At 43.4% G+C, this 27,244-nt stretch overlaps 1 protein-coding gene across 1 annotated transcript in view; it reads right to left on the bottom strand.

Moving 5' to 3' along the window:
- Window positions 1-27,244, bottom strand: part of RYR2 (ryanodine receptor 2) — a 646,972-nt gene that overhangs the window by 466,748 nt on the left and 152,980 nt on the right. The window contains exon 2 of the mRNA XM_089777369.1: window positions 12,697-12,816. Within this exon, the coding sequence (XP_089633495.1) occupies window positions 12,697-12,816 (120 nt within the window). The remainder of the gene's footprint in view (window positions 1-12,696; window positions 12,817-27,244) is intronic.

The raw sequence follows: 27,244 nt of genomic DNA, 5'->3' as shown, positions 1-27,244 counted from the left end.
TTCCACTATAAAGAATAAATGGGCCAGAAGGATAACAACTCTATAGGCTGAAGGTTCAGGCACTCATCCAGTAATTAGAAGACCTGTGGTCCACTATCCTTGCTCTCATGGCAAATTTATATGGGGGGGTAGGGACTGGAGAATTTCACATAACCAGCTGCTTGATTGTTTACTGAAAGGCACGTTTGCTTCATGTACGGATACCTGAAGGGAAAGTGACTAAATTGTGTGCATCTAACAGAGGGAAATTTTTGAAAAGTCATATTTTGATCCACAAACTTCTTGTTAGTGGTATTTAGCTGTAGTGTGATCTTTACACATAACAGAAAGCAAGTTATTGCATCGTCCAAAGGACCCGATTGCATGAGGTGCCAAGTTCTGGCTCTTGCTGAAGTTGACAGAAGTAGAAAGACTTCAACATATTTAAGAGAACAGCTTCCCAAAAAAAGAGAAGGATTAAGCAGTGTGGAGAGTTAATTTGCCAAACACGACAGGTGAACATCCTTGAGCTTTCTATTGAGTTTCCCCAGGCCTACCCCGCTTGTAGGAAGTTTGTGCAAATAGAGTAGATTAAAGCATGACGTTTGGGTTTGTATTAGAACTATGGCCTGCAATACATTGTGTTTTCTCCATACATCGCCATTTTTGTAGGCTTAAAACTATCATTTGTTGAATTAGAAAGTACTGGACTCACTATGAAGTCTGGGAAGTTTTGGGAAAAGTCTCCAGTGATCTTCAAAAAAATGTCATCAGCTAGACTGAGTCTTCACTGTATGATATTTTTATTGCTGGATTTTATAAGCACCCATCATCAACTCTTGGTGCTATGGCAAAGCTCTGGCTGTGCACCAAGGGTCTCACGCTTCCGGACGGACAGTGCTTGCCTCAGAGACTCGCCAGGACCCTCCAATCGACCTCTTCTTTTCTATAGACAAGGGCCACAGCTTATTGAGACATACTCATCATAGGTTAGTCCACAGTTTGGGTTGAATACCCCTGCGTACTGTTAGTCTTCCCTCTCAGGGAGAAGGACACCGTAATGGCATGGGGAGGATCTGGGCCCACTCACTACTCTGGGTTCCAGCCCAGCGACCGTAAGGTAGCAGCAACAGACAAGGTTTCTTCACTCCCAGTCTGGCAGGTTCTTCCCTGGCCACTTCCCCAAACAATCCTTCCCAGCACCTCTCCTCTGGTACCTGAGCAAATCTGTTCTGCTCCTCAAGGCACTCTGCCTTACTTGCAGTCCCCAAGTCTCACTCAGACACCTCTTACTCTCAGATCTTGGGCCTGTGCCCTTCCTACAGGGAGGCCTTTTAAACAAGCTCCAGTGGACCTTAACAGGCTGCAGGTGCCCTGATTAGCCTGCTGCTTCCATCAAGTTCTTAATTGACTCTGGGTGCCTGCCTGATGGTGCTACACTAGGCTCCACCCTTCTTAGTCAGGAAAAAGGAAACTGTTCACCCAGAGCCCAGCATACCTTCCCACCATTAGAGTATAGCAGCCAGCTGGTCTGGATCTGTCACAGTGCATAAATAATTTACATTTAACAAGACATTCAAATAATTGTAATTGACCAAGGGTAAAAGTTGAGAACATTTCCCCCATCTCCTCTAGATGAAAGAGACTAACTGCTTGGCTTATGCAGCACCCACCCAGAACGGGTTCCAGTGGACTGAGTAATGGAAGTAAAGAGAGGGAGGCAGACTGTGTCCTGCAGCTGGGACGGGTAAGAATGTAACACTCTCAAGGGGCCACAGGATCAAAAGAGGCCAAGAGGAAATAGAGGGAAATACAGGGAAGGAGTTGAGAAGGAGTTTTGGTTTTCCTTGACTTGTTTATTTCTGGCTTCTGCTCGTCTATAGGATAAGGGTGGCCCTGCATTTATGTTTACTGTCCTACAGTAGCTGGTTATATAAAAATGATGAGCACTAACCCTAGAGGCAGCTAATAGCTTTATTCTGAATTACGGATACTTGTGTTTTGGCTGCCAAAAGTCAAGAGATCTATTCCCTAGGAAGCACAAATGCAGTTTAGCGGACAAGTGTAATGTCTGCGTATGCATACTGCCATGGATCATTACAACATGACTGTGCTGAAAGAGCACAGATCTTTCCTAATGATTAGCTGGGGCAGAACCAGGAGGGCTTCTGTGAAAAGAAAAAAAGGCAAACAGCACAGCACATTTAGTTATCTCAATGGATCAAGGGAGGCAGCATCTTAGCACCATGAACTCATGCAGGACCACAAAGCATGTGCATTGTTGCACATGAATCCTATTGATAAATGTAATCCTTAATGCTCAATTAAGGATAAACAAAACATCACCACAATAGAAAAAAAATGTTCCTGGAAATATTCAGCTAAAACACGGTTAATGAACTGCACTCCAATATTTGGAAGCTTTCGTGCTATGTGATTACTTCATTTACAACATCAATAGCTGCTTTTCAATCAGATAAATACAGCAAATTCCTCCTACTCTAAACATAATTCCTTGAGCCATTTTTAGTGGTAACGGGAAAATTAAGTTATAAGATGAGCTTCAAAATAAGCAGTTCAGAAATTAGTGGAAGTCAGACATTAAAATAGTAGTGGAATAGTGACTGAACTGGCCTATCGAAAAGAAAGAAAAGTAAAAAAGAAAAACATACTGTGCACCAGTTTATGTGAAATTGATAGAAGGTTAAATCCTTGGATGAATAAAGGGACATTTCACATTCACTGCTTGCTTAGACTATGTATTTAGGCCTTGTGGACATTATGGAATCATTATTCATGTAACACAAGGTTCCAGGGCAACATTGCTTCAAAAGGAGGAGAAGATTTTTTGCCTCTCTCCTTCCACTGCAATCTTTAATGCTATTTCAGAAAGAATGCACTAACCGTTAAGCACTGCTACATGAAACACTTTATTTTTGTAACCAGAAATCAGCCCCTCTTGGCCTCTATTCATTCAGTTCCTTCTTAGTGAAACGTAAAGGTGGTGCATTATCTTCCAAAACAATGGAGGCAACTGATAAGTGTAAGGTATGCTTTACATGATCAACCCCTGTGCAGCTCCCCTAGCGAACATGGCAGTCACGTGTATGCATTCATGGGTAGAATGTGGCCCTCAAATTGGGACCTTAAAAAATGTCTGGTCTCAGTTAAAGCTTTCTGTCCAAATAACAAAGCATACCCAATTGGTTACTCCAGTTACTCCAATAATAAAGAATTAAGATTAATTTATATATATATATTCAGGAACATCCAATATTATGCTCTCTAAAAATAAATAATCAGCTTCTACTCTACCTGCTTTAGCCACCTGATGATCCTGAGATTTTTCAAATTAAAAGCTAGGAAAAGGACATTTTAATGGCTAAACCTGGTTATAAATTTACTTCTTTTGTTTAGGGTAATATAAAAGGTATTTCCAATGGTGTTTTTATTCAGTACCATCCTTCAGCATTATTTCTAAAAGCACTCATGGGGGAACACAAAATATAAAGAAGTCCATCCCTTGTAACCAAATGTTTTCCTGTGATATGACTGACAATTCACTAATTGCTTCTGAAACCATTCTAATTTGACCTTTTTCCTCCCTGCCCTGCTATCATTGTTGACAGATGAAATGCAGAACACTAGCATGCACTCAATCTGTTGGAATATTTTCCCTTGGCATTAACAGACCTATCTGTTCTACTCACAATTTGCTCCACAGAATAAGGCCATTTTCCTAGAAAGTCACAAAACAATTTAAGTTTTGTCTAGAGCAGTAAATGGCAAAATCAAAAGCCAATAAAAGAAGATGGTGGTCAAAAGACTAGTTATCAGCCAAGAAGAAGATTCTCAGACTTCTTCTTAACATTTTTAAGACTCATATCTTCAACCTTTGCTGACACAAAGCAAGACCACCATTTATTTCTTCATCTGTGAAAATTACTGAGTTTGCTTAAGAAGTAGTGAGGTAGTGTGATACGATATGTTCACAGAGAACATATAGCACCATTTTATTTCCCTTTACCTGAATAATTCACAACTCTCAAAGGGGGTTCTACTGCATAAAGGTCTATTTCCATCTTAAGAAATACTCACTAAAAGGCTGAATTTGTGCATTTGTAAACAGATGTAGGATACCCAACGCAAAAACATTCATAGAGTGTGCAATTTCCCCATTTAAAACACAAAAGGGGGCACTGCTTTAGTTTGCTCAAAAGTAGCATATCAAACACCTATGAGGTCAACTTAAAAAAAGTGCGCGTAAAATAGAGTCAGTACATTTCCAAAAACAGATAATTGAGCATGCATACATACACTGCAGACAGAAAAGAAGTTCCATGTTGGAACGCAGATGCAGAAGTACTGCCAAATTGCTCACAGTGTAACTGATTACCATATTTGCAGTCAGAAAGAATTTTTTTCCTCAAGTCAGATTGGCAGAGACCATGGGGTCCCTTCTGACCTTCAAGATATCGAGTATACAAGCAAAGAAAAGAAAAAAAAAGTTTTAATAAAAACTTTTATTCTATTCGAACTCGCTTATTCTCTAATGTGATATTTGTGGAGAAAGGTGGGTTAACCCCTGCAAGCTTCACAGAAGAAGAGGAATATACAAAAGCCTACAATTAAGAAGAGAGGAGGACAGCATTTTGACCTTCTGGGACTTCTGAAGGAATCAAGGAGAACACACTCTGACACCCTTTTGGTTTAAGCCCCTCCAAAAGAGAAAGTCAATATAATGGGTGTCTTCAAACCCACTAGATCTGCTCCATGCCAACCCAACCGTCCTCCCAAATATCCTCCTCAGAATACAATCTTTCAACCATGCAAACAGAAGGTCACAGTATATAATATCACCAAACAAAGTGTTCTTACAGCTCTCAAACGGATAGGGAAAAGAGCATCATGGCTGAATATGAGGCCGAGACAAAAAACAATGATAATCTTCTTCTAGTTATGCCCCATTCTCTTACTATTTTTATATTTATTACAGTAATATTTAGGGGCCAAAGACCAGGACCCCCTTTACTACACACTGTTGTGACGGGGTGGAGCAACCCCGCCACTCGAGCGAGGCAGACGGGGCCGCCGCGGAGCCGGCAATCAGCGCGGCAGGCCCGAGCGGGGGCGGAGGGACACGTCATCACGCGGCGCCGGGGCGCGCCAGTGATGGCGTCGGGGGAGCGACGCCAGGGACGGCAAGGGGAGGGGGGATAAAAGGAGCCGGGGCGGAACCGGCAGGAGGGGCGGACCCGACTGGGCCAGGAGGCCCGGAGCCAGCGGCGGCGGGGCAGGAGCCAGCGGCGGCGGGGCTAGGAGCGCCAGAGGCAGCGGTGGTGAGACCTGCGGCTGCCGAGCCAGCCGGAGCAGGGGCCCAGGCGAGGGAGGAACGAGCCCCGGGAGCCGGGCAAGGAGGCAGCCAAGGCAGCGGGGAGCCCGCAGAGACCAGCGGGTATCCAAAACAGTGAGGGCCGGCGGAGTGGAGCAAGACCCAGGGCGGGCTGTGTAACCCGAGAGCGGGGGTGTTTTGGGGTACCGGCCCCCCCTGCTACCACTGAGAGGGCGCCTCTCAGTGTCAGGGCCCTGGGTCGGGGTCCGGAGAGAGGGCGGGCCCGGACCCCCCACTCCGCCCGGTGATCCAGAGTCAAGGGGTATCTTGAGCGCGGCCTAGGGGCAAACAGGAGAGGCGGCGGCCCGGACGGGCGGCCTCGTGACAACTGTATAAAAAGATCAGTAGACAGTTGCCATTCAGTAATTATACACATCACTGAATCTTGTATTGGGGGAGTGACTGAGCTACCATATAAAATAATTATGGTACAGGCAGTCCCCGAGTTACGCGGATCCGACTTTTGTCAGATCCGCAGTTACGAACGGGGCTTTTCTCGCCCCGGAGGACGGGAGCGGCAGGACGCCCAGATGTGCCGCCCCCGTCCTCCGGGGCGAGAAAAACTGCTCCCCGTCTCCCTGGTCTGCAGTGAGACGGGGAGCAAAGCCTTGGAGCACGCCCGCAGCGGGACAGCCCAGGCGTGCTTGGGCTGTCCCGCTGCGGGCGTGCTCCACGGCTTTGCTCCCCGTCTCCCTGGTCAGCAGACCAGGGAGATGGAGCAAAGCCGTGGAGGACTTGGGCGGTCCCGCCACCCCTGTCTCCCTGGTCTGCTGGGGGGGGAGGTGCAGCTAGTGCCCCCCCCCCCCCAGCAGACCAGGCTTTTCTTGCCTACCCCTGGGGTAGAGCAGCTGGGGCGCTGCCGGGTTGGTCCCGCAGCGCCGCTCCGGACCAACCCAGCAGCACCCCAGCTGCTCTGCCCCAGGCGTCCTGATTCAGCCTCTGCTGGTCAGTTTCAAATAGAGAGAAGGAAATACTCTGGGCCTGGACATGCTCCCAAGGAAATCAATTCTGCATTTGTTATTGGCTTCAGTAAAAGCAAAATTAAGCCCTTTGTCACAGACCCAGCTCTCTGAAATAAATTTCAGTGGGTATTGGCTGCGGTCCAATGCACTCCAAGTCTGACAATCACACAGTCCCCAACCTATCCATTAAATCAACGAAAAACTGAGGAGACTCTCACGCACTATCCCCCGCAAAAATTAAGAAAGTAAAAAATTCTGCTTTCACTAATGACTTTGGGGTGACCAAGATAGTGGAGTCACCATTAGAGGGTTGCAAATGTTACCTGAACAAGTGCCATAGAACCTTCACTCCATATCATCCTGTTTTAAATACCTAGTTTGGGAATGTTTTTGTAGGTTTTTAAAATTTGAGACTATTGTTATATATCATCACTCTTTTAAAAGCCAGGACATTCACTTCACAAGTCCAAAATGCAGAGGGCACAGAGGAATAGAAAAACTGCAAATAGTCTTTAAAAAGATAATAGAAGCTCTTCTTATGATTTACAGTCTGATATCTCACTACCTGCCAGCAAGAATTAAAAATCACTTATGTCATTAGGAAAGAGAGATTCTTAATTCTCCAGTGATATAAAGCAGACATTTCTAGCCACAGTGGTTGATGAGACATCAAAATTCAAATCAAGTACTAGTGGAGGGCTAATTTTTTCATATCTGACAGTCCGGACTACTGTAATTCTATATCTGGGAAGAGGAAAATGAGTACCAAATTTTAAATGAAAAATATTTTGGAAGGCTAATACTGGCAAGGACTACTCCAGTGCCCTGCATTTAGATCTTAAGAAGAATTATTTGCTTTAGAAAGCGTAGTTCTTGATAAAGTTTTTTCCCATATCAGGGAGATCTGAATATACAAATAATTATCTAGTTTTCAAAACAAAAGAACAGAACTGGATTAAGTGTCCCTTCATTCTATAAAGGCTAATTAGGGTCTGAGTTTTCCACACAAGGAATAGAGCTAGTTAAAAATATCCTCTGCTCTCCAAAAAAAGTGTACATTTTTTTGCCAAAGTTTAGAAACATTTCTACAAGCTCCTACACCATAAAAGTTTCTTAGCAACGAATTGACCTTCAAAACAAAAATAAACAAACAGGGTTGTGCCTTATGATGAAACTTTCAAGCCTACAAAACTAGGTGACTAGGCAACAAAGTGCCAAATGACTTTAATGTTTGATTTTAATGTTGATACATGCAAAGTAACACGCACTGGAAAAAATAATCTCAATTATACATACAAAATGATGGGGACTAATTTATAACCACTCAAGAGAGGGATCTTCGGATCATTGTGGATAATTCTCTGAAAACATCTGTTCAATGTGCAGCAGCAGTCAAAAAAGCAAACAGTATGTTAGGAATAATTTAAAGGGATAGAGAAAAAGACAGAGAATATCTTATTGATTCAGTATAAATCCATAGTATGCTCACATCCTGAATACAGATGTGGCTGCCTTATCACAAATAATATATCTTAACTCTGGAAAAGGTTCAGAAAAGGGCAACAAAAACAATTAGGGTTTTGAAATGGGTCCCATATGGTGAGAGATTAAAAAGACTGGGACTTTTCAGCTTAGAAAAGAGGAGACCAAGGGGGAATTTGATAGAGGTCTATAAAATAATGACAGAATGGAGAAAGTGAGTAAGGAAAAGTTATTTACTTGTTCCCATAAGAACTAGGGATCACCAAATGAAATTAATAGGTACCAGGTTTAAAATAAACAAAAGGAAGTTTTTTTTCCTTTATGCAGCATAGTGTCAACCTGTGGAACTCCTTGTCATAAGATCTTGTGAATACCAGGACTTTGACAGCATTAAAAAAAGAACAAGATAAATTTATGGAGGTTGGGTCCATCAATGACTATTAGCCAGGATAGGTAGGAATGGCATCCCTAGCCTCTGTTTGTCAGAGGCTGGAAATTGATGACAGGAGAGGGATCACTTGATGATTACTTGTTCTGTTCACTACCTCTGGAGCATCTGGTATTGGCCATGGTCAGCAGAAAGGATACTGGGTTAGATGGACCTTTGATCTGACACAGTATGGCTATTCTTATAGGCTACGTCTACACTGGCATGATTTTCTGGAAATGCTTTTAACGGAAAAGGTTTTCCGTTAAAAGTATTTCCGGAAAAGCGCGTCTAGATTGGCAGGACACTTTTCCGGAAAAGCACTTTTTCCGGAAAAGCGTCCGTGGCCAATCTAGACACGCTTTTCCGCAAAAAAGCCCCGATCGTCATTTTCGCGATCAGGGCTTTTTTGCGGAAAACACTACTGTGCTGTCTACACTGGCCCTTTTCCAGAACAGTTTTCCAGAAAAAGACTTTTGCCCGAATGGGAGCAGCATAGTTTTTCCCGGAAAAGCACTGATGATTTTACATTAGATCGTCAGTGCTTTTCCGGAAATTCAAGGGGCCAGTGTAGACAGCTGACAAGTTTTTCCGGAAAAGCGGCTGATTTTCCAGAATAACTTGCCAGTGTAGACACAGCCAGATAGTTTAGATGTCAGAAGAATCATTTTATCCTTGTTTATTAAGGTCAACATTCAAGAACAGTCTGCCCATTTTTTGTTTCCTCCTGTAAAACTCTGAAGAGCAGCTGAAGGACTAGTAAAAAAAAAATGAGTAGTTCTATAGCACCTTAGAGACTAACAAAAATACATATATGTTATCATGAATTTTTGTGGGCAACACCCACTTCCTCAGATGAGCAGAGTGATGAAAAAAAGGGAAAACCTCACAATATATAAGAGAAAAAGAAGGGAGAGAAAGGGGGGGGGGGAAATACCTGACAGTTCTAGTGCCAGTGCCAATAAGGTTAATTGAGTGGTTGGAAGTGTCCCATATTTAGCTTTTGATGTCCACTGGATATTGAATATAATGGCCCATCCAGTTCATGTCTTTGTTCAGGCCATGAGAAACCGTGTCAAATTTGCACATGAAGACCAATTCTGAAGTTTCAATCAGTAGTTCATTTTTTTAAATCCCTTTGTAGAAGAATGGATACATCTAAATCCATTAATGAGTGCCCAGGTAGGTTAAAATATGCTCCTTTAGATTTTTGTGCATTACCATTTCTGATATCTGACTTGGGTCCATTTAACCTTTGTCATAGAGTCTGTCCAGTTTGGCCAATATACATGGCAGAGAGGCATTGGACATTGCCAGCATTTGATAGCATGAATAGGGTTGCCAGGTCTCCAGTTTTGAACCAGACAGTCCAGTATTTGAGCTTTCTGTTCGGGGAAACAAATTGAGAAAATATAAATGTATTTTCTAAATAAGATGTAATGTAGATTGTGATGTCTTGTCAAGTGTGTCCGGTATTTTTGTTGAAACCATCTGGCAACCCTAAGCATGAAATCTCATGATGCTATATATATTTGTGTTAGTCTCTAAGGCCACATTTCTCAAACTGTGGGTCCCAACCCCCCGGGGGGTCACAAGCAACTTAGAGGGGGGTCGTGGTGTCACAAAGTTTGAGAACCCCTGCTCTAAGGTGCTACAGGACTACTAGTTTTTGCAAGTTACACATTAAGGCTACGTCTAGACTACAAGCCTCTTTCAAAAGAGGCTTTTTAGAAAGAATCTTTTGAAAAAGCCTCTTTCAAAAGAGAGCATCTAGACTGCAACCAGTATTTTCAAAAGAGCCGTTTTTTCGAAAAAGCACCCACGCAGCCTGGATGCTGTCTTTGTAAAAAGCACTGTTTGCGTTAAATAACACCTTTTGTCAAAAGAGCACTTTCGAAAAAAGGCATCATTCCTCGTAAAATGAGGTTTTCCCTGGTCAAAAAAACTGCCACGTTCTTTCAATTTAATTTCAAAAGAACGTGGCAGCAGAGTAGACACAGGTGAAGATTTTTCGAAAAAAGCCACTTTTAAAAAAAAACCTGTAATTTAGACACATCCTAACATGGCTACCCCTCTCAGACTTTGTGCTTTTGCACCTTTCATTCCATTTGTGCTTACAAGGCTTATCCTTCTCTAGAGATTATAAAAAGTTTATATTTTACATTTGTAATATAAACTTTTTACAGTCTCTAGAGGTACACAAGCCTTGTAAGCACAAATGGAATGAAAGGTGCAAAAGCACAACCTTAAGCTCTAAATAGACTTTTACAGTACAATCCCTGCTGTCATGTAGTCAGTCTAACCCCACTGCACTACTCCATTCTGCAGTTCAGCCCACTGACTCATGCCTCAAAACTTCAACTCCAAACTAAGTATTTCCTTACACCGCAAATGCAGCCTCCTGACCCATATTTAAACACTGATCTACTGATCTTTTGCGCAAGAGCGTCTATGGCAGTGTGAATGCTCTCGTGCACAAGAAAGCTCTGATGGCCATTTTAGCCATAGGGGATTCTTGCGTAAGACATTCATGTTGCCTGTCTATACTGCCCTCTTGCACAAGAGCTCTTACACAAGAGAGCTTATTCCTCATGGGGAGAAGAATAACTCTTCCGGAAGAAGCCCTGTTTTTCGACGCTGTACTATACATTTACTTGCACAAGAACACGTGTGCAGTATAGACACCCGGCAAGGTTTTGTGCAAGAACAATATTCTTGCACAAGAAGCTGCCAGTATATGGTACATCACTGCATCACTATGGTACATCACTACACAAAACACAACAGGGAAATATTCATAAAGGTAGCTAGAATTTTTTTTAAAAATCTACCTTGTCTAGTCTCCCAAAAGGTGTTGTTATTATTTATATTACTGTAGTGATTAGAGACCACAGTCATGAACAAGCACTCCATTGTGCTGGGTGCTGTACAAACAAAACCAAAACAACTGTCTACAGTATCCAAAAAAGTCTTTTAAATACTCTTGTCTAAACAACAGTACGTATTTCAGTATTACAGTATGAGAGCAGTGTTTTTGCCTGTTCATAATGTCTCTATCATTTTCCTCTTTCTCCAGTCAGCTTTGTATTGCTATTGTATTATATATCCTACTAGTCTCTCAACTTGTTGTTTCTCCACTGACTTTAGATGAACTCCTTTTAGGGTCTGTTAGCCTTTGAAAAATTAAGAACAAGGAATGTCTCTTACAAAGCTAGTAGAGTAGATGGTGACTTATCAAAGAAGAATTGGAACTGCTTTGAAATTAACACATTATATTCATACACAGTTAAAACATTTTATATGTGATTGGAGGTTTACTGTCCAAATTATTAAAAGATATTTCACTCATTAAATAAACAAGATTTTCTGGTCCGAGCAGAAGATAACAGTGCAATTTCTTCCATCCTGAAGGTTGGGGATTTTTTTTTTATTAAAAAGACTCAATTAAAATGGAAGAACATGAATGAATTCATCTGGATCATTGCTATTATAATGAATCATTAACACACCAATAAAAAATTTATTATGATGAATAATATATTCAGACTGATGAGACATGGAAAATAAAGCATTACTCTGCAATGTATGGAAGAAATATTTGTAATGATAAAATGATACTGTTGGTGGGCTAAAACAAAATAAAAATGTAAAAAGCAGACCCTTGTTGACAAAAATTCCTTCTGGCGATTTTACTTCCTTCAACATTTATACTTGAGTTGGAAAAAAATATACATAAAAATGGTAACACATGCTACTTAATATCTAGCACTAAAACTTTGTTAAACACAGACTAAAAGCAGCTCTCCAAGGTCCTCCCTTAGAAATGGCTCTTCTGAATTTCTGAGAGATTCAATCTTGCACAACTATACATGAGTGTATCGCAATGTGTGAACACTGATTTGTTGACAGCAACCGTCATCAATATATTTCTCATCATTGCCATATTATGTAAAATATTATAGAAAGTCATTACATAGCTTAGATATAACCTATTTAATATGCACCAAGATTGTGCACCTTGTCATGTAAGAGATTCAAACAATTATCCCAAGGCCAACGGCATAAAATAAATCCCTCTTATATCACATACACCCACTGATGTGATAAATTCCCTCTGGCAACCCTCAGGGCAACACTAAAAAAGTTTCTTTGCCCTGCAGCACACCGAATGAATGCCCTGGTGAACTGCAGGAAGGAGCAAAGTCCTGAGATGCGCGTTCTCTGCCAGCTGAGCTTCAAGGGTAACCCCAAGAGTATATTGCAAATTAATCCAGCCTGCAACTGTCATGAGGGATTAAATCCTTCGTGATATATTTGGGGATTTATTTGACTTGCCCATGCCTTTGGGTAACTTGTTTACTGTATGTCACAGCAAGCAATGTTGTACCAACAAGAAGTCTTCTGCTTTGTTAATGACATTACAAATAGTGCTACATTCAGACAGCTTGTTATACCTTAGAATTTGAAGTGGATTCCAAAAAACAGAGCCTGTTGCCAAATCCTTCTGCAGCAAGACACAGTTTCTGTTGTTCCTTGTGAATAGTTGCAGTGCACTGCAGAACCACTTCATCATCCTACCAAGAAAGAGAGACAAACATTGAACAGAGTTATAGTTTTAATCCTACAGGACATCAGGAAGCATTTACAAAGGCAAAGCTAAAAATTAGAAGCAATCAGCCATGAACAACAACAAAAGTGAATCCCAGCGTAGCTTTCATTTACTGAAGGGAAGAATTGGATAATTCAGATAAAAATCACCACAATAATGTGGTAAGAGGTGTGATCTTTGGTTTTATCATACTGAACAGCGCGTCTATTAAAACTGATTTTTGTTTAAGGATAGATAAAATAATTAGAGTGATCCAATGTTTACCTACTACAATGGCTGGATGTAGGTAGACATGTGCTGCTTACAAGATAGTTTTAACTAACCAAATGATATATCTGTATGTAACCATGTAATAACATCTAGAGAAGAGTCACTTCAACGTATATTGAACTCACAAGGAGAGCAGAACTGGAGTGGGACGAATGAAAATTATATCCACTTCTCTCCTCATTTTTCACTCCTTTGCAAAGGAAGGTTGTACATTCACTGTGTGAAGCCAAGAACTTTTCATCCTTGACATCAGTCTATGGATTTCCAGAGCCTGTTACTAATGCATTTTCCACAATTGCTTGTCAGTGACAAGTCAGGAACTTGGGAAATATCTTATTGCCCAGAAATAAAGTCTCAGTATAGTAGCAAATTAACTGCACATGTAAAGGACCTGAAAGAGTAAGTATCTAGAAACTAGTACCTTTTGTCCAAATGAACTGTCCTTACACATCTCTCTCTTTTACTTATCCACATGGCATTCCTGTTGGAATCCTTGCAACAGTCTATGGCTCCCCATGCAACACTTCAGAAATCCAACAGAAGTAACATGAGCCTCTCAGACACCAACTTTCAGTATTTCAGAGCTGCTGTGTTCATTTCTAAAGCCTTGGTTTTATATTAAACTTTATTTTTAATGTTAATTTTAGTTGTACCAGACTAGAAATTTACATTCTCTATTTCACCACAGACTTCACAGAACTTTTTTCCTCTTCCTGCCCTCTTTTCCCTCATAGTCCACTCATTGGTAGAACAGAAATTGCAATGGCCTGGCTGACTGGTTCACACCACTGTCTCCAATGATCTTGCGAATGGAGCTTGCAAAGGCGGGGGAGTAATCAAGTCTAAGTTTTCTTCTTAGCACTCTCACTGATTTGTGGATTTTGCACAAATAATTTAGTTTCTCTGAACATCATTGTGCTGCTCTCTAAAATGAAGCTCCAATGACACTCCACCTTCACATAGGGCTTGGAGATAGTACCTGTAAAGTGGGGGAGGGGGTGTATCATCTATTATTTGCTTACAGCAGCAAAAAATACCAAGGTTTATTGGCTTCAGAAATACAGTTCCCAGACACACTCCACCACATTCCCAGATGACTGCTACCTCCACCTGGTCGTGCCCCTAAATACCGGCATACATGTTGGTGTGAAAGAGATACTGATAGTTACAAGGTAGGAGAAAGCTGTACAGTGCAGCTGACTTATCCCTCTGCACGCCTTCAATCCATTTTACACAGATTGGCTCCAATTTTGCAGTGAAACATATGCCCCCCCCCCCCATTACACTTACATTAAATCTGAGGGTCAAAGCAAAGCATGCTATCTTTAAGAAAAATAAGTTTGAAAATAGCTCCTTCCAAATGTACTCCCTATGATTCAGTGGAAATCTCATGGCAACCCACCATGACTAGAAGATGAATTAGACATGTTCTGCAAGATACATAGATATTTATAAATTTGAAATACATGCTGTATAATCATGGAGTGGGAGAGCCTCTTATTTTAGCTAGCAGCATGGGCTTCATAAAACTAACATTATCCATATTGTCCAAAATGTTTGATGTCTTTGTCAGAATTAGTCAGTCAAATTTAGTTATTCATAATGCTCAATTGAGTTACCTTTTCACACTTGTGCACACCACTAGAAAAGTGTCTAATAGTAATAACCTCAATTCAAACTTCTGCTTTTCCTAGTTGTACAGCTAGACGGGGGTGGGCAATAATTGTTGATGGGGGACCACTCAAAGAATATGGTAAGAGATCAAGAGCCATACTCTTTCATGCTATTGATGGAAGAGATGTGCAGTCTGGGATGAAGGTTGGGTGCGGAAAGCAACTCAGGTTAGGAGACTGGGGGCAGAAGGACTGCGAGCGGCAGGAGGGGATTCACACCTGGAGAAATGGTGTAGGATGGGATACAGGGTCTGGAAAGGGATTGTGACCTAGGGCAGGGGATCGAGGTTCAACATCTGAGAGGGGGTACAGGTGCAGAAGCAGGGGCACAAAGGTTTTGGTTTGTGACCTGGAGCAGAGAGAGCATGGGGTACCATGTGCAAGCTCTGGCCAGGACAGGATTACCACCTTAGGACCTTTGGGCAGGCTCCCTGCCTGCCACTCAAAGCAGCTGGGGCCATGTTCATTTCTGCACACCATGCAGACAGGGCTTGAGCTGCAGGGCTGTTCCATTGCTGTGCGGGCTTCCGGGCTTAGGCTGCAGCCAAGCTCTAGGACCCTGCAAGGTGGGAGGATCCCAAAGCTCAGGCTTCAGCCCTAATCCAGAAGTCTGCTCAGGAATGGAACACCCCACAACTTGGTCCCATGAGCCTGCATCAGCAGGCAGAGGCCAACCATGGCGTTTTTCTTTGCTGTGCAGACATACTTTCTGAGGGTACTCTGCAAGCTTCTTGCAGACTGTGAGCATCTCAGGCTGGGAGCTACAGTACAACACATTGGAAGGCACCCAGAGTTGCAGAACAAATGAGACTCATGTGCTTTGTCTGGACAGTGTGACCTATTTCTAACTTCCTCTCAGCCTTTATGCAAGGAATGGTGCAGTATTCCTTCTTCTCAGTATTTAACGGTCACTTAATGTACCTTTCAAACTTTCTTAAATCTTTAATTAGGAAATTTCCCAAACCAGTTCCTCTCCTCCTTTAACCTTCTGAGCACTTTCACATCCCATCCATTATGTCAAACAGATTTCCTGTCATCATAATTTTAGCTGCCAGTCACCTGTCAGATTCAAACTGATAATAGCACTTTGTCTCAGAGAGCTATAATTGCATCCTTCTAAAAGTTACATTTTATTAGATATTCCTCTTCACTTATTTCCTACTCTTGATTCGCTGCTTTAAAGTCCTTTGGTATAGTCAACAGTAGTTGACAAATACTTTGAAATAAATCATTTTAAGAAATCCAAATATCTTCTGCACCCTCTAAGTCATCGGTCACCAACCAGTAGATTGGGATCTACTAGTAGATCTTGAAGCCACTGACAGGTGATCCTGACAGGTTTGGCCAAGAGGCGATCAAGTGCCAGTACTTCAGCTGCCCCTCCCCATACTGCTGCGCGCCTCCTGCCCTTTGCCTTGGAGCTGCCTCTCTCTGGGAGCCTCCTGCTTGTGGTGCAGAACAGGGAAGGCAGAGGAGGAGTTGCTGATGTCAGGGTGCCCCCCCCCTCCACCTTGTAGTCTATCTCCACAGAATGGAAGGGGAATTACAACTGGGCTTGGGACGGGGGGCGTTTACTGGCTGCTTTTGAGAGTGGGCAGGGCAAGGGTAGGGGTGAGCCTGCCTTATCCCCACTGCACCACCTCCCAGGATCCACCTGAGGTAAGCAGTGTCCAGCTGGAGACAGCTCCGAACCCCTGCCCCAGTCATGAACCCCCTTTTACATCCCAAGTCCATGCCCTACCCCTGAGCCCCCTGGACCCAAACTCCTTTACATAACCTGCACCCTAAACCCCCACCTGCATCCCAAACCCCTGCCCCAGGCTTAGCTCAGAGCACCTCTCATACTCCAAATCCCTTAGCCCAAGACCAGAGCCTGTGTCCCAACCCTCTGCCCCTGCCTGGTGAAAGGGAGGGAAGTAGGATAGAGTGAGCAGGGATAGGACCTCAGAGATGGAGCACAAAGGAGGCGGGGCAAGGGTATTTGGATTTGAGGTAGATTCTGGATTGGACTTAAATTCAAAAAGTGATCGTGTGCTTAAAAAGGTTGCAGACCACTGCTGTAAGTTGTCCACAGTCATTTGAATGCTTTCACCTCAAGTCTTCTCTTCTGGACAGGATCTGCTCTAAATGCACCAATATCCCCAGTGAGATTGGGAAGAACTGTTATCTGCATTGTACACAAAGGAAACTGAGTCAGAGATTAAATTACCTACCCCACATCACACAGTATCTGTGGGATAGCAGAAATTTTATCCCGATCTCTAGTATCCCTTGTTATTATCTTAACCACAAACCTCCTTTTCACCCACGTGTATGAATTTATATCCCTGGTAAAAGCAATGCAGGACCCACCCACAAATACAGGCAGTCCCTGACTTACGCAGATCCGACTTACGTCAGATCCGCACTTACGAACGGGGCTTTCTCGCCCCGGAGGTCGAGGTGGCGGATTGCTACCTGCGAGCTCCGGGGCGAGAAAGCCCCGTTCGTAAGCTGCTCCGGTGCCCCTAGTCTGCTGGAGACCGTCTCCAGCAGACCAGGGGCACCGGGCGGGTTCCCGCGCTTCTGAGGCTTTGCCAGAGCAAAGCCTCAGAAGCGCGGGAACCCGCCGCAGCTGCCGCTTCAGTCCCGGTGCCTGTGGTCTGCCTGTGATCTGCTCTGGCAAAGCCTCAGAAGCGCGGGGAACCGCCGCGGCGGGTTCCTGCGCCTCAGACTTTGCCAGAGCAAAGCCTCAGAGGCGCGGCACCCCGCTACCGCTGCGGCTCTGCTCCCCGTGTCCCTGGTCTGCTGGGGGGGGGAGGCGCAGCTAGTGTGCCCCCCCCCCCCAGCAGACCAGGCTTTTGTTTTGGACCCTGGGGCAGAGCAGCTGGGGCGCTGCCGATTGGTCCTGCATCGCCGCTCTGGGCACTACTGGACCAACCCGGCAGCACCCCAGCAGCTCTGCCCCAAGTCCTGATTCAGCAGCTGCTGGTCAGTTTCAGCAGCGGCTGAATCAGGACTCCTGGGGCAGAGCAGATGGGGTGCTGCTGGGTTGGTCCAGTAGCACCGAGGAGCGGCGCTACTGGAGCAACCCAGCAGCACCCCAGCTGCTCTGCCCCAGGCGTCCCCAAGTCAGCTTCTGCTGAAACTGACCAACGCTGACTACAGGAAGCCAGAGGCAGAGTTGCTCTGCCCCGGGCTTCCTGGAATCAGCTGCTGATCAGTTTCAGCAGCAGCTGACTTGGGGACGCCTGGGGTTCTTAAGTTGAATCTGTATGTAAGTCAGAACTGGTGGTCAGTTTCAGCAGCGGCTGAATCTGGACGTCAGTTCCGACTTACATACAGATTCAACTTAAGAACAAACCTACAGTCCCTATCTTGTACGTAACCCGGGGACTGCCTGTATATATAATGTAGAGTCATGAGCAGGGTGCAATCTAGATCTTGAATGTCGGCCAGTATCTAAATAAATCATTTAAGCTAAAATGTCTCTGCCAACTAAAAGATATTCTTCTTTGTATTGTGGCAAATAGCACTGTACCAAAGAGAAAAAAGAGGATGCAACAGCTGGGTATTTAACAATTTGACATTCCAATAACTTCTTGCATCGTCTGGACTATAACTGGATTGCTTATTTTGAGTGTGTTCCTTAACATAACTTGGAATCTTCAAGATGTTCTTTTGAAAAATGATAGATACTGTGAATCCCACAAGGTCACTCTTATTTTTAAAACAAAATACAGGACTATGTAGCACTTTAAAGACTAACAAGATGGTTTATTAGATGATGAGCTTTCGTGGGCCAGACCCACTTCCTCAGATCAAATAATGGAAGAAAATAGTCACAATCATATATATCAAAGGATACAATTTAAAAAAATGAACACACATGAAAAGGACAAATCACATTACAGAACAGAAGGGGGATGTGGGGAGGGGGGGAAAGGAAGGTGAATGCCAGTGAGTTAATGATATTAGAGGTGGGGAAGGGGAAATGTCTGTGAGTAAATAGTATTAGAGGTGATAATTGGGGAAGCTATCTTTGTAATGGGTAAGATAGCTGGGGTCTTTGTTAAGTCCAGTGCGGAGAGTGTCGAATTTTAGCATGAATGCCAGTTCAGAGGATTCCCTTTCAAGTGCAGATTTGAATGTCTTCTGAAGTAGGATGCAGGTTAGCAGGTCATTGAGACTGTGTCCTTTCTGGTTGAAATGACAAGCAACTGTTTTTTCTTTGTGATCCTGTCTAATGTCTGTTTTGTGGGCATTGATTCTTTGGCGAAGGATCTGAGACGTTTGTCCAATGTACATAGCAGACGGACACTTTCGGCACATGATAGCATAGATTATATTTCTGGAGGCGCAGGAATATGTATTCTTGATCTTGTAACTCACTTGGTTAGGCGCAATAATGGTGTCAGCAGAGTGAATATTTGGACAAAGCTGGCAGCGGGGTTTGTTGCAAGGGAAAGTACCAGGGTTGGTATTAGTGTGGTATGTCCTGTGGTTGTTGGTAAGAATCATCTTGAGGTTAGGTGGTTGTCTATAGGAGACTATGGGTCTGTCTCCCAGAGCTTCTTGGAGTTTAGTGTCCTGTTCCAGTATAGGCTGTAATCTATTGATAATGTGTTGGACAGGTATAAGTTGGGAGCTGTAGGTGATGACAAGTGGTGTTCTATTGTTGGTTTTCTTGGGTCTGTCTTGTAGTAGATGGTTTCTAGGTATTCGTTTGGCTCTTTCAATTTGCTTTTTTATTTCTCCAGGTGGGTAGTCTTAACAAAGACCCCAGCTATCTTACACATTACAAAGATAGCTTCCCTAATTATCACCTCTAATACTATTTACTCACAGACATTTCCCCTTCCCCACCTCTAATATCATTAACTCACTGGCATTCGCCTTCCTTCCCCCCCCCCCCCCACGTCCCCCTTCTGTTCTGTAATGTGATTTGTCCTTTTCATGTGTGTTCATTTTTTTTAAATTGTATCCTTTGGTATATATGGTTGTGACTATTTTCTTCCATTATTTGATCTGAGGAAGTGGGTCTGGCCCACGAAAGCTCATCATCTAATAAACCATCTTGTTAGTCTTTAAAGTGCTACATAGTCCTGTATTTTGTTTCAGCTACACCAGACTAACACGGCTACATCTCTATCACTACTCTTATTTTTAAACATCCAAGTCTGCAAAGTCAGGAATACTACTGAGCCATGAGCAACAAGTAATCTAAATAAGAAATTTTTAGTAACGTCACTTTGTGTTTCACCCTGAAGTCTAACCGGTCTGAATCTGTGAAATAAATGAAATAGCTACTAGCATCATTGAAAGCTCTCTTTATTCAGAATATCATCTTGCAGAATCATCACTGAGTTTCGTGGACTGTTACGATCCAGTGTTTAGGTTTTTAAGCCATTTTATTGTGAATTATACCCATGCAATGTAGTTTCAGTAATGCACACCTATGTCATGGGAAGAGACCTAGACCATTGTGAAATCAGTGATAACTCAGCCAACCATTACTCATATTCTAAAGCTAATTTACATACAACACTTTCATCAATTGTATGAAGACCATAGAAACTATGTCTGTCTTTGCACAACTGCCACAGTTCTTGAAAACGCAACCTCGGGCATTCAGTCAGCACACGCAATAATCATAAACACAGAGAACTTCTCTTGGCAGCACATCCTCATCAGTCACCCCCTGCATAAATCTCTCAGCATAACCCCAGATAACACGAAAAAACAAGAACCCCTTCTCTACAGAGATCAACACACCCATGCCTAATTCCTCACCTGCACAAAACACACACACACAAAAAACTAGATACCTATTTAACTCACCACAAGCCTCCCAGCATTATATAATACATGACCAACATATACAATGTACAACCAGCACGTACAATAACCAAAAAATCTTAAGTCTCTCTCTCTCGCTCTCTCTCTCTCTCTCTCTCTCACACACACACACACACACACACACACACACAGCACACCACAGAGTCCTCATTTGCTTCCTGCATGAATCAACATCTCACAGCACACCACTCATGCATTTACTATAAATCAAACATGAGCAAAGAAGTAATGGGTCATCAGTAGTAGGATACTAATATGAAATACAGCAGTTCATTATAAGCTACTTAATTATTTAATCAGATGTTTTGATTTGGTGGACTACACGGGTGTTTAGCAGAGAAAAAAGAACCCAGTACTCATACAACACTGTTTAAAAAGTAAATGTCCTAAAAAGAAAATGCTGCCAGTTCACATCACAGGACGTGCCAAACTGCACGTCCAAAGTGACACACCAGAGTGCCAGATGAAAAAAAAAGCCAGCTATTTAAAAAGCCAGCTAGCATAGATCTGTAATAAATCTGTGTTTTCCGTAATGCTTCAGTGATCCAACTCTGTTCTCCAACCTCATCTCTCCTGATTACTTAAATGAGTAGTACACATTTCGTGTCAAGAGTGGTTGATGGCACTTTTTAAAATGCTAGCATTCTATCTTATCAGAGCATTTCTCTGATTGTTCCATTTTAATTCAAAGCTGAGCATGAATGATTTATTTGAAATAATCTTACTATTTCATTTTTGCCCCTTTAGGGCCACAAGGGGTGAAAGTCAGTCTTGACCTGTGACTTAAATTCAGCTTGAGCTGCCCAGAGCAGAACTCCAAGTAAATATTTTCAAACCTCCTGGAGTTTTTGTAGCATGGGAGGGGGGTTTGGGAGGTCGAGGAAATACTCTAAGAATTTAAGCCCTGGATTTGACTAATCCTTAACTGCCTCAGTATATTACAGCTATTAAAAGGATTACAGCTAGCGGACTGAATTCCCACAGATCATTGCTCAACGGGCCTAGTCTATACACATACACCACATTGCTCAATAGGCCCAGTCTATGCATATACACTACTGCACCTTTCATAAATGCTCCACCAGTGATGGATTAGGAAGGGGAATATTTGCATTCTATGCATTTCTGACACGATTTGAAAATGGCACTGAAGACCTGCCTCCTTTCTGCATTGAACTTTTAAACGTGATAATTTTTAAAACATGTATCAACTCTGCCCTTTGCCTCTCACCATTAAGGGACTGACCTTCACCACAGTTGCTAGGACTCTACACAGCTTACTAAATAGGATGTCAATCATTTAGTATCTAAACAGTCAGCCAGCCACAGATGTGCCACAGATTTTAAAGCAATATGCACGTTAACAGCACATTTCACCCAAGAATTGCAAAGCATTACACAAATTAATCTTTACACCCCAACCTACTGAGGTAAAAAAGGAATGTGGAGGCAGTGTTCACTAAACAAATATAATGAAGCCTTCTCTCAAGTGAAATGCAGAAATTTTTTTACATCCCTGAACAATGTAGCTGGGTTAACCTAACTTAGTAGTGTAGACATAGTGCCTATGGTTAATAAATTCTGTTCTTAAATAAGGATGTTAGATCATGTGTAAGAACATAAGAACGGCCGTACTGGGTCAGACCAAAGGTCCATCTAGCCCAGTATCCTATCTACCGACAGTGGCCAGCACCAGGTGCCCCAGAGAGGGTGGACCAAAGACAATGATCAAGAGATTTGTCTCCTGCCATCCCTCTCCAGCCTCTGACAAACAGAGGCCAAGGACACCATTTTATCCCCTGGCTAATAGCCTTTTATGGACCTAACCGCCATGAATTTATCCAGCTTCTCTTTAAACTCTATTATAGTCCTAGCCTTCACAGCCTCCTCTGGCAAGGAGTTCCACAGGTTGACTACACGCTGTGTGAAGAAGAACTTTCTTTTATTAGTTTTAAACCTGCTACCTATTAATTTCATTTGGTGTCCTCTAGTTCTTCTATTATGGGAACTAATAAATAACTTTTCTTTATCAGCCCTCTCGACACCACTCATGATTTTATAGACCTCTATCATATCCCCCCTCAGTCTCCTCTTTGCTAAACTGAAAAGTCCCAGTCGCTTTAACCTCTCCTCATATGGGACCCGTTCCAAACCCCTAATCATTTTAGGTGCCCTTTTCTGAACCCTTTCCAAGGCCAAAATATCTTTTTTGAGGTGAGGAGACCACATCTGTACACAGTATTCAAGATGTGGGCGTACCATAGTTATATACAGGGGCAGTAAGATATTCTGGGTCCTATTTTCTATCCCTTTCCTAATAATTCCTAGCATCCTATTTGCCTGTTTGACCTCCGCTACACACTGTGTGGAAGTTTTCAGAGAACTGTCCACGATAACTCCAAGATCTCTTTCCTGATTTGTCGTAGCCAAATTAGCCCCCATCATACTGTACGTATAGTTGGGGTTATTTTTCCCGATGTGCATTACTTTACACTTATCCACATTAAATTTCATTGGCCATTTTGTTGCCCAATCACTCAGTTTGGTGAGATCTTCTTGGAGTCCCTCATAGTCTGCTTCTGTCTTGACTATCCTAAACAGTTTGGTATCATCTGCAAACTTTACTACGTCACTGCTTATCCCTTTCTCCAGATCATTTATGAATAAGTTGAAAAGGATTGGTCCCAGGACTGACCCATGGGGTACACCACTAGTTACCCCTCTCCAATCTGAAAATTTACCATTTATTCCTACCCTTTGTTTCCTGTCTTTTAACCAGTTCTCAATCTAAGAAAGGACCTTCCCTCTTATCCCATGGCCATGTAATTTACACAAGAGCCTTTGGTGAGGGACCTTGTCAAAGGCTTTCTGAAAATCCAAGTATACTATATCTACTGGATCCCCCTTGTAATTGAATAGTGTAATTGAATAGTAACGTAACCACATGACATCCTAAGGGTTACACATCTATTCAATAGTCCCTGGGAGTGGGTCTGGCAGCCAGTGCATTCCTGGCCCTGCTCCCGGGGAGCCCCATGACACCCTGCGCTGCTGCTGCCTCTCTACCAGAGGCAACAGTTCAAGGTGGCAGGCGGGAACCACTCCACCAGGAAAGCCCGTTTTAAAACCAGCTCCCCTCACAAACTGGCTCCCCACTCAGACTGGATACCAGAGCAGCCCCAGTCTGCGGTGAACTTGGACCTTTAGCCTGGTAATAAGTAATAAGTCAGTTAGTTATAATGAATGTAAGTTATAGCAAAAGGCTTGGATTGAACTTCAGTATAAGCTGTAGGCCTCAGACAGGCCAGGCAGCTTTGATAACTTAGCTCCAGCTCTGTTTGATGTTAGCATATTGAAGTGAAGAGATGAAATGTTGTAATACATTGTGATGTTAATATTAGGCAAGGCCTTGTAACAAATAGAAAAGTTTAATATTAAAAGACTTTGTAACTTTGTTAAAAGTAACTAGAAGTACCCCTTTGTTCCATGCTGCAATTCTGTAAATGTATTGTTTTGTGAAGGAGAAAGAGTTTTAGGAGAGGTAAGTGTGAAGGTACACTGAAGTCGCAGACTACCGGGGCAGACTGATGAACCCTGAAGTTAGTGGCAAGCACCCCTTGATAGGGAACCGGTAATAACTTTTGCCAGAAAGACAACACCCCTAAGGGGTTGTCAGCATATGGATATCAGATGACTGTGAGAACAACTTCTTCCCGATAAGTGTATGTCATAGGAAGATTGATTGTGACGCTGAATGACTGATTAAGGTCTGACAAAGAAAAATGCAGACTTGCATGGAAGGAAAATCCTATAAAGGATGGGGTATCTTGTATGGTTCTTTGGGTTCCTGTTCTGCCAATTGAATCATCAGTCTGGACTGAGAAGAACCTGGCTCCTTCCTCGCACCCAACCTATCTGGTGAAAAGATTGGGCCAAGCAACAGACTGGTAACTATTTCATCAGCAGAGGGGTGAGAGAGACAGCTGCAGTAGGGGGCTTTTAAGCCAGCTCCCCCTGCACCTCCTCGCTGCCTCTGTAGGAAGCAACGGAGAGGGAAGGGGGCGGGATGGTGGGTCTGCAGAGCCAGCTTCCCAATTGTATCGGGTCCAGCCTGCCCCACGCAGCGTCTGCACTGCTGCTTCTGATAGAGTGAGGGTGTGTGGGGGGGAGAGGGGGGAGGCAGACCCAATGTTAGTAGAGAGCTTGCTTAAAGCCAGCTCCTCATGGGCCACCAGCTCCCATTCCCATACCCCCCCCCTTCCCCCCCACTGCCTCTGATACAGAGGCAGCAAGGTGGAGGGAATGTGTATAGTTGACAAGATTAACTGATAAACCAAGGCTTTTAGGTTAATCGTATAGTCAACTACACATTGACAACCCTAGTTGTAACATATCAGCAGACTGATTCTAGAGCTGCCACGGCACAAAGAACTTGAACTTATTAAGCTTCAGGACAGCACAGAACTGAGAGAAACTGAGTGAGAGAGTCATCTGGAGTAACAAGAAGATTGCCTTCTGTGGTCAGCAGGATCACATTGAATCACGCTGAGTTCAGTGACACCAGACCCTGCCAGAAACAAAACCTGCAAATGTGTCTCCACTACTCTAGGGAGTAACCAATGAAGGCTGGATTAGCCTCCCCCTACCCCGCACAGGGTGTGCTCTAGCTCAGCCAGAGCAGGCCCCAACCATGGTGGGATGGGGGGTGCTCCAGCCCAGTTGGTGTGTTTAATTGCTTAACTGGTTAAACTTATTAAACAAGATTCTACATCCCTAAATGCTACAAATGATTTACACTCTCCACAATGTGTCTTTCACGATCCATGTGTCAGACACACGCACATCACAACAGATGGTGTATCTTATTCAGTGTACTAAACACCCAACAAGTGTGTGAGTGAAACTAGACAGAGGCAATGTGTGAGAAGAGGTCGGGGGGGTCATGACCCTCCCCCCCAAATGCAGTGGGTAGCAAAGGCAAGGGGCATAGTCTCTGGACAGCCTGGGAAATAAACAGAGGGCCTGGTGCCCACAGCAGGAGTCAGGGCCCCCAACACTCACCAGCAGCAGCAGGGAAAAGCAGAACAACATGTAGCAGAGGCAGGGCAGGGGTCATGCAGGGGCAGGAACAGGTGTTGCAGGGCTTAGGGCACAGCAGAGGAGGGGGTTGTTTCAGGCCCCACATGCCGCTAAGAACAACACTGATTAAAACTGTGCATTGCTCATTGTAACCTTCAATTTTGGGTCCTTATGAATTCTACAGATTCACTGTTCTCTAGGATATTGCAACCCCATGTGAGTACATATGATTGTGCTCTATTTTGGGGAAAGTTACCACAGCTCCTACAGGAGCTAAAGCAATAGGAGGTGATTACCCCAGTTGCAGAAGGGTTGGGAAGTCTTTGGCCTTAGACTGATGGGTTACTGATGGTATGTTTAGTGCATGCTGAAACGGGTTTATTGGTTTGATTGCATTTTTAATTGTAACTCTTTTAACCTTAAAAATGAAGGCATTTGATTAGAAAGGTCTGTGCGGTAACCTGTAACCACTGGCAATAAACTTTTCATAGCCCTCAGGAAAAGCAACGCATCAATCAGCGCTGGCCATTAGGAAAACTGGCTTCCTGGACATATCACTATGTAAGGTGGGGATTGGGGATGCTGGGTTTGTACTCACCAGGAGAGGCACAGGGAGGGAAGGGCGCAGGGTGGCAAAGAAGGTAGAGAGGGGCAGGTGAGGGGGAGAACCTGTCCCAGCCCCGAAGAGCTTGAACCTTTCTTCTCTCTGCCTGATGCTCTCAACAGGGATTTTTACCAGTGTGTGTGTCACCCTGTAGAGCTTGCAAGGCAAAGGGGAAATGGACAGGGCTGGCGATGGAGGTCTGGGGAGCCGAGAATGCCCCCTTGCCTCCCAAGTTTATGCCGTTCCTTTATTGGTTAAGCCTCATTTCTTTTTTCTTGGTCCCACCAGTCCGGGACTGCTGTTAAAATGTAGAACCGCAGCAGGAGCGGTGCCCCCTTTATCAATTCCATGACTACTCAGTTAGTTAATTAACTAATTCCTAACATCCCTAGCAGGGAGCTGTGCATGCTTAAAACCCCTGGTTGGATGGCAGCAAGACAAGGGTCCCTGCCCAAAGACAGATGATGAATGGAAACATAAGACCTGAACGAGCACTCTTGGAGCAGACCACGGTGAAGAGATACAAGTGCCATTTCCCTGCAACTGTGACAGAATCCACTCAAGCAGATCATCAGAAGAAGGGGGGTTTGCCCACTAAAGCTCCTGATACTATATATATTTATGTTAGTCTCTAAGGAACCACAGGACTACTCGTTCATACATCTCTGAGTGAGCACTGCTAGGCAGTAACAGCTGTAATCTTCAATTGGGGATCCTGACAAATTCCACAAATTCACAGTTCTCTAGGGGCGCCAATGGTACATGACAAATTGAAAAACAGATTTCTACATATGAATATACTCATGTTATATAATTTCCTCCATAGACTATAATAATGAATCACTGTCAAATTTGGTTTCAAAGACACAATGTGCTTTTATAAGTGAGTTCTTCACGGATTCCTAATGTATAAATATTCTTGCAAGTGA

Source organism: Pelodiscus sinensis, chromosome 3, assembly GCF_052426305.1.
Source record: "Pelodiscus sinensis isolate ZL-2025 chromosome 3, ASM5242630v1, whole genome shotgun sequence".
NCBI lineage: Eukaryota > Metazoa > Chordata > Testudines > Trionychidae > Pelodiscus > Pelodiscus sinensis.
The sequence above is the reverse complement of the archived record's forward strand: the minus strand, read 5'-3'. Positions and strand labels throughout refer to the sequence as shown.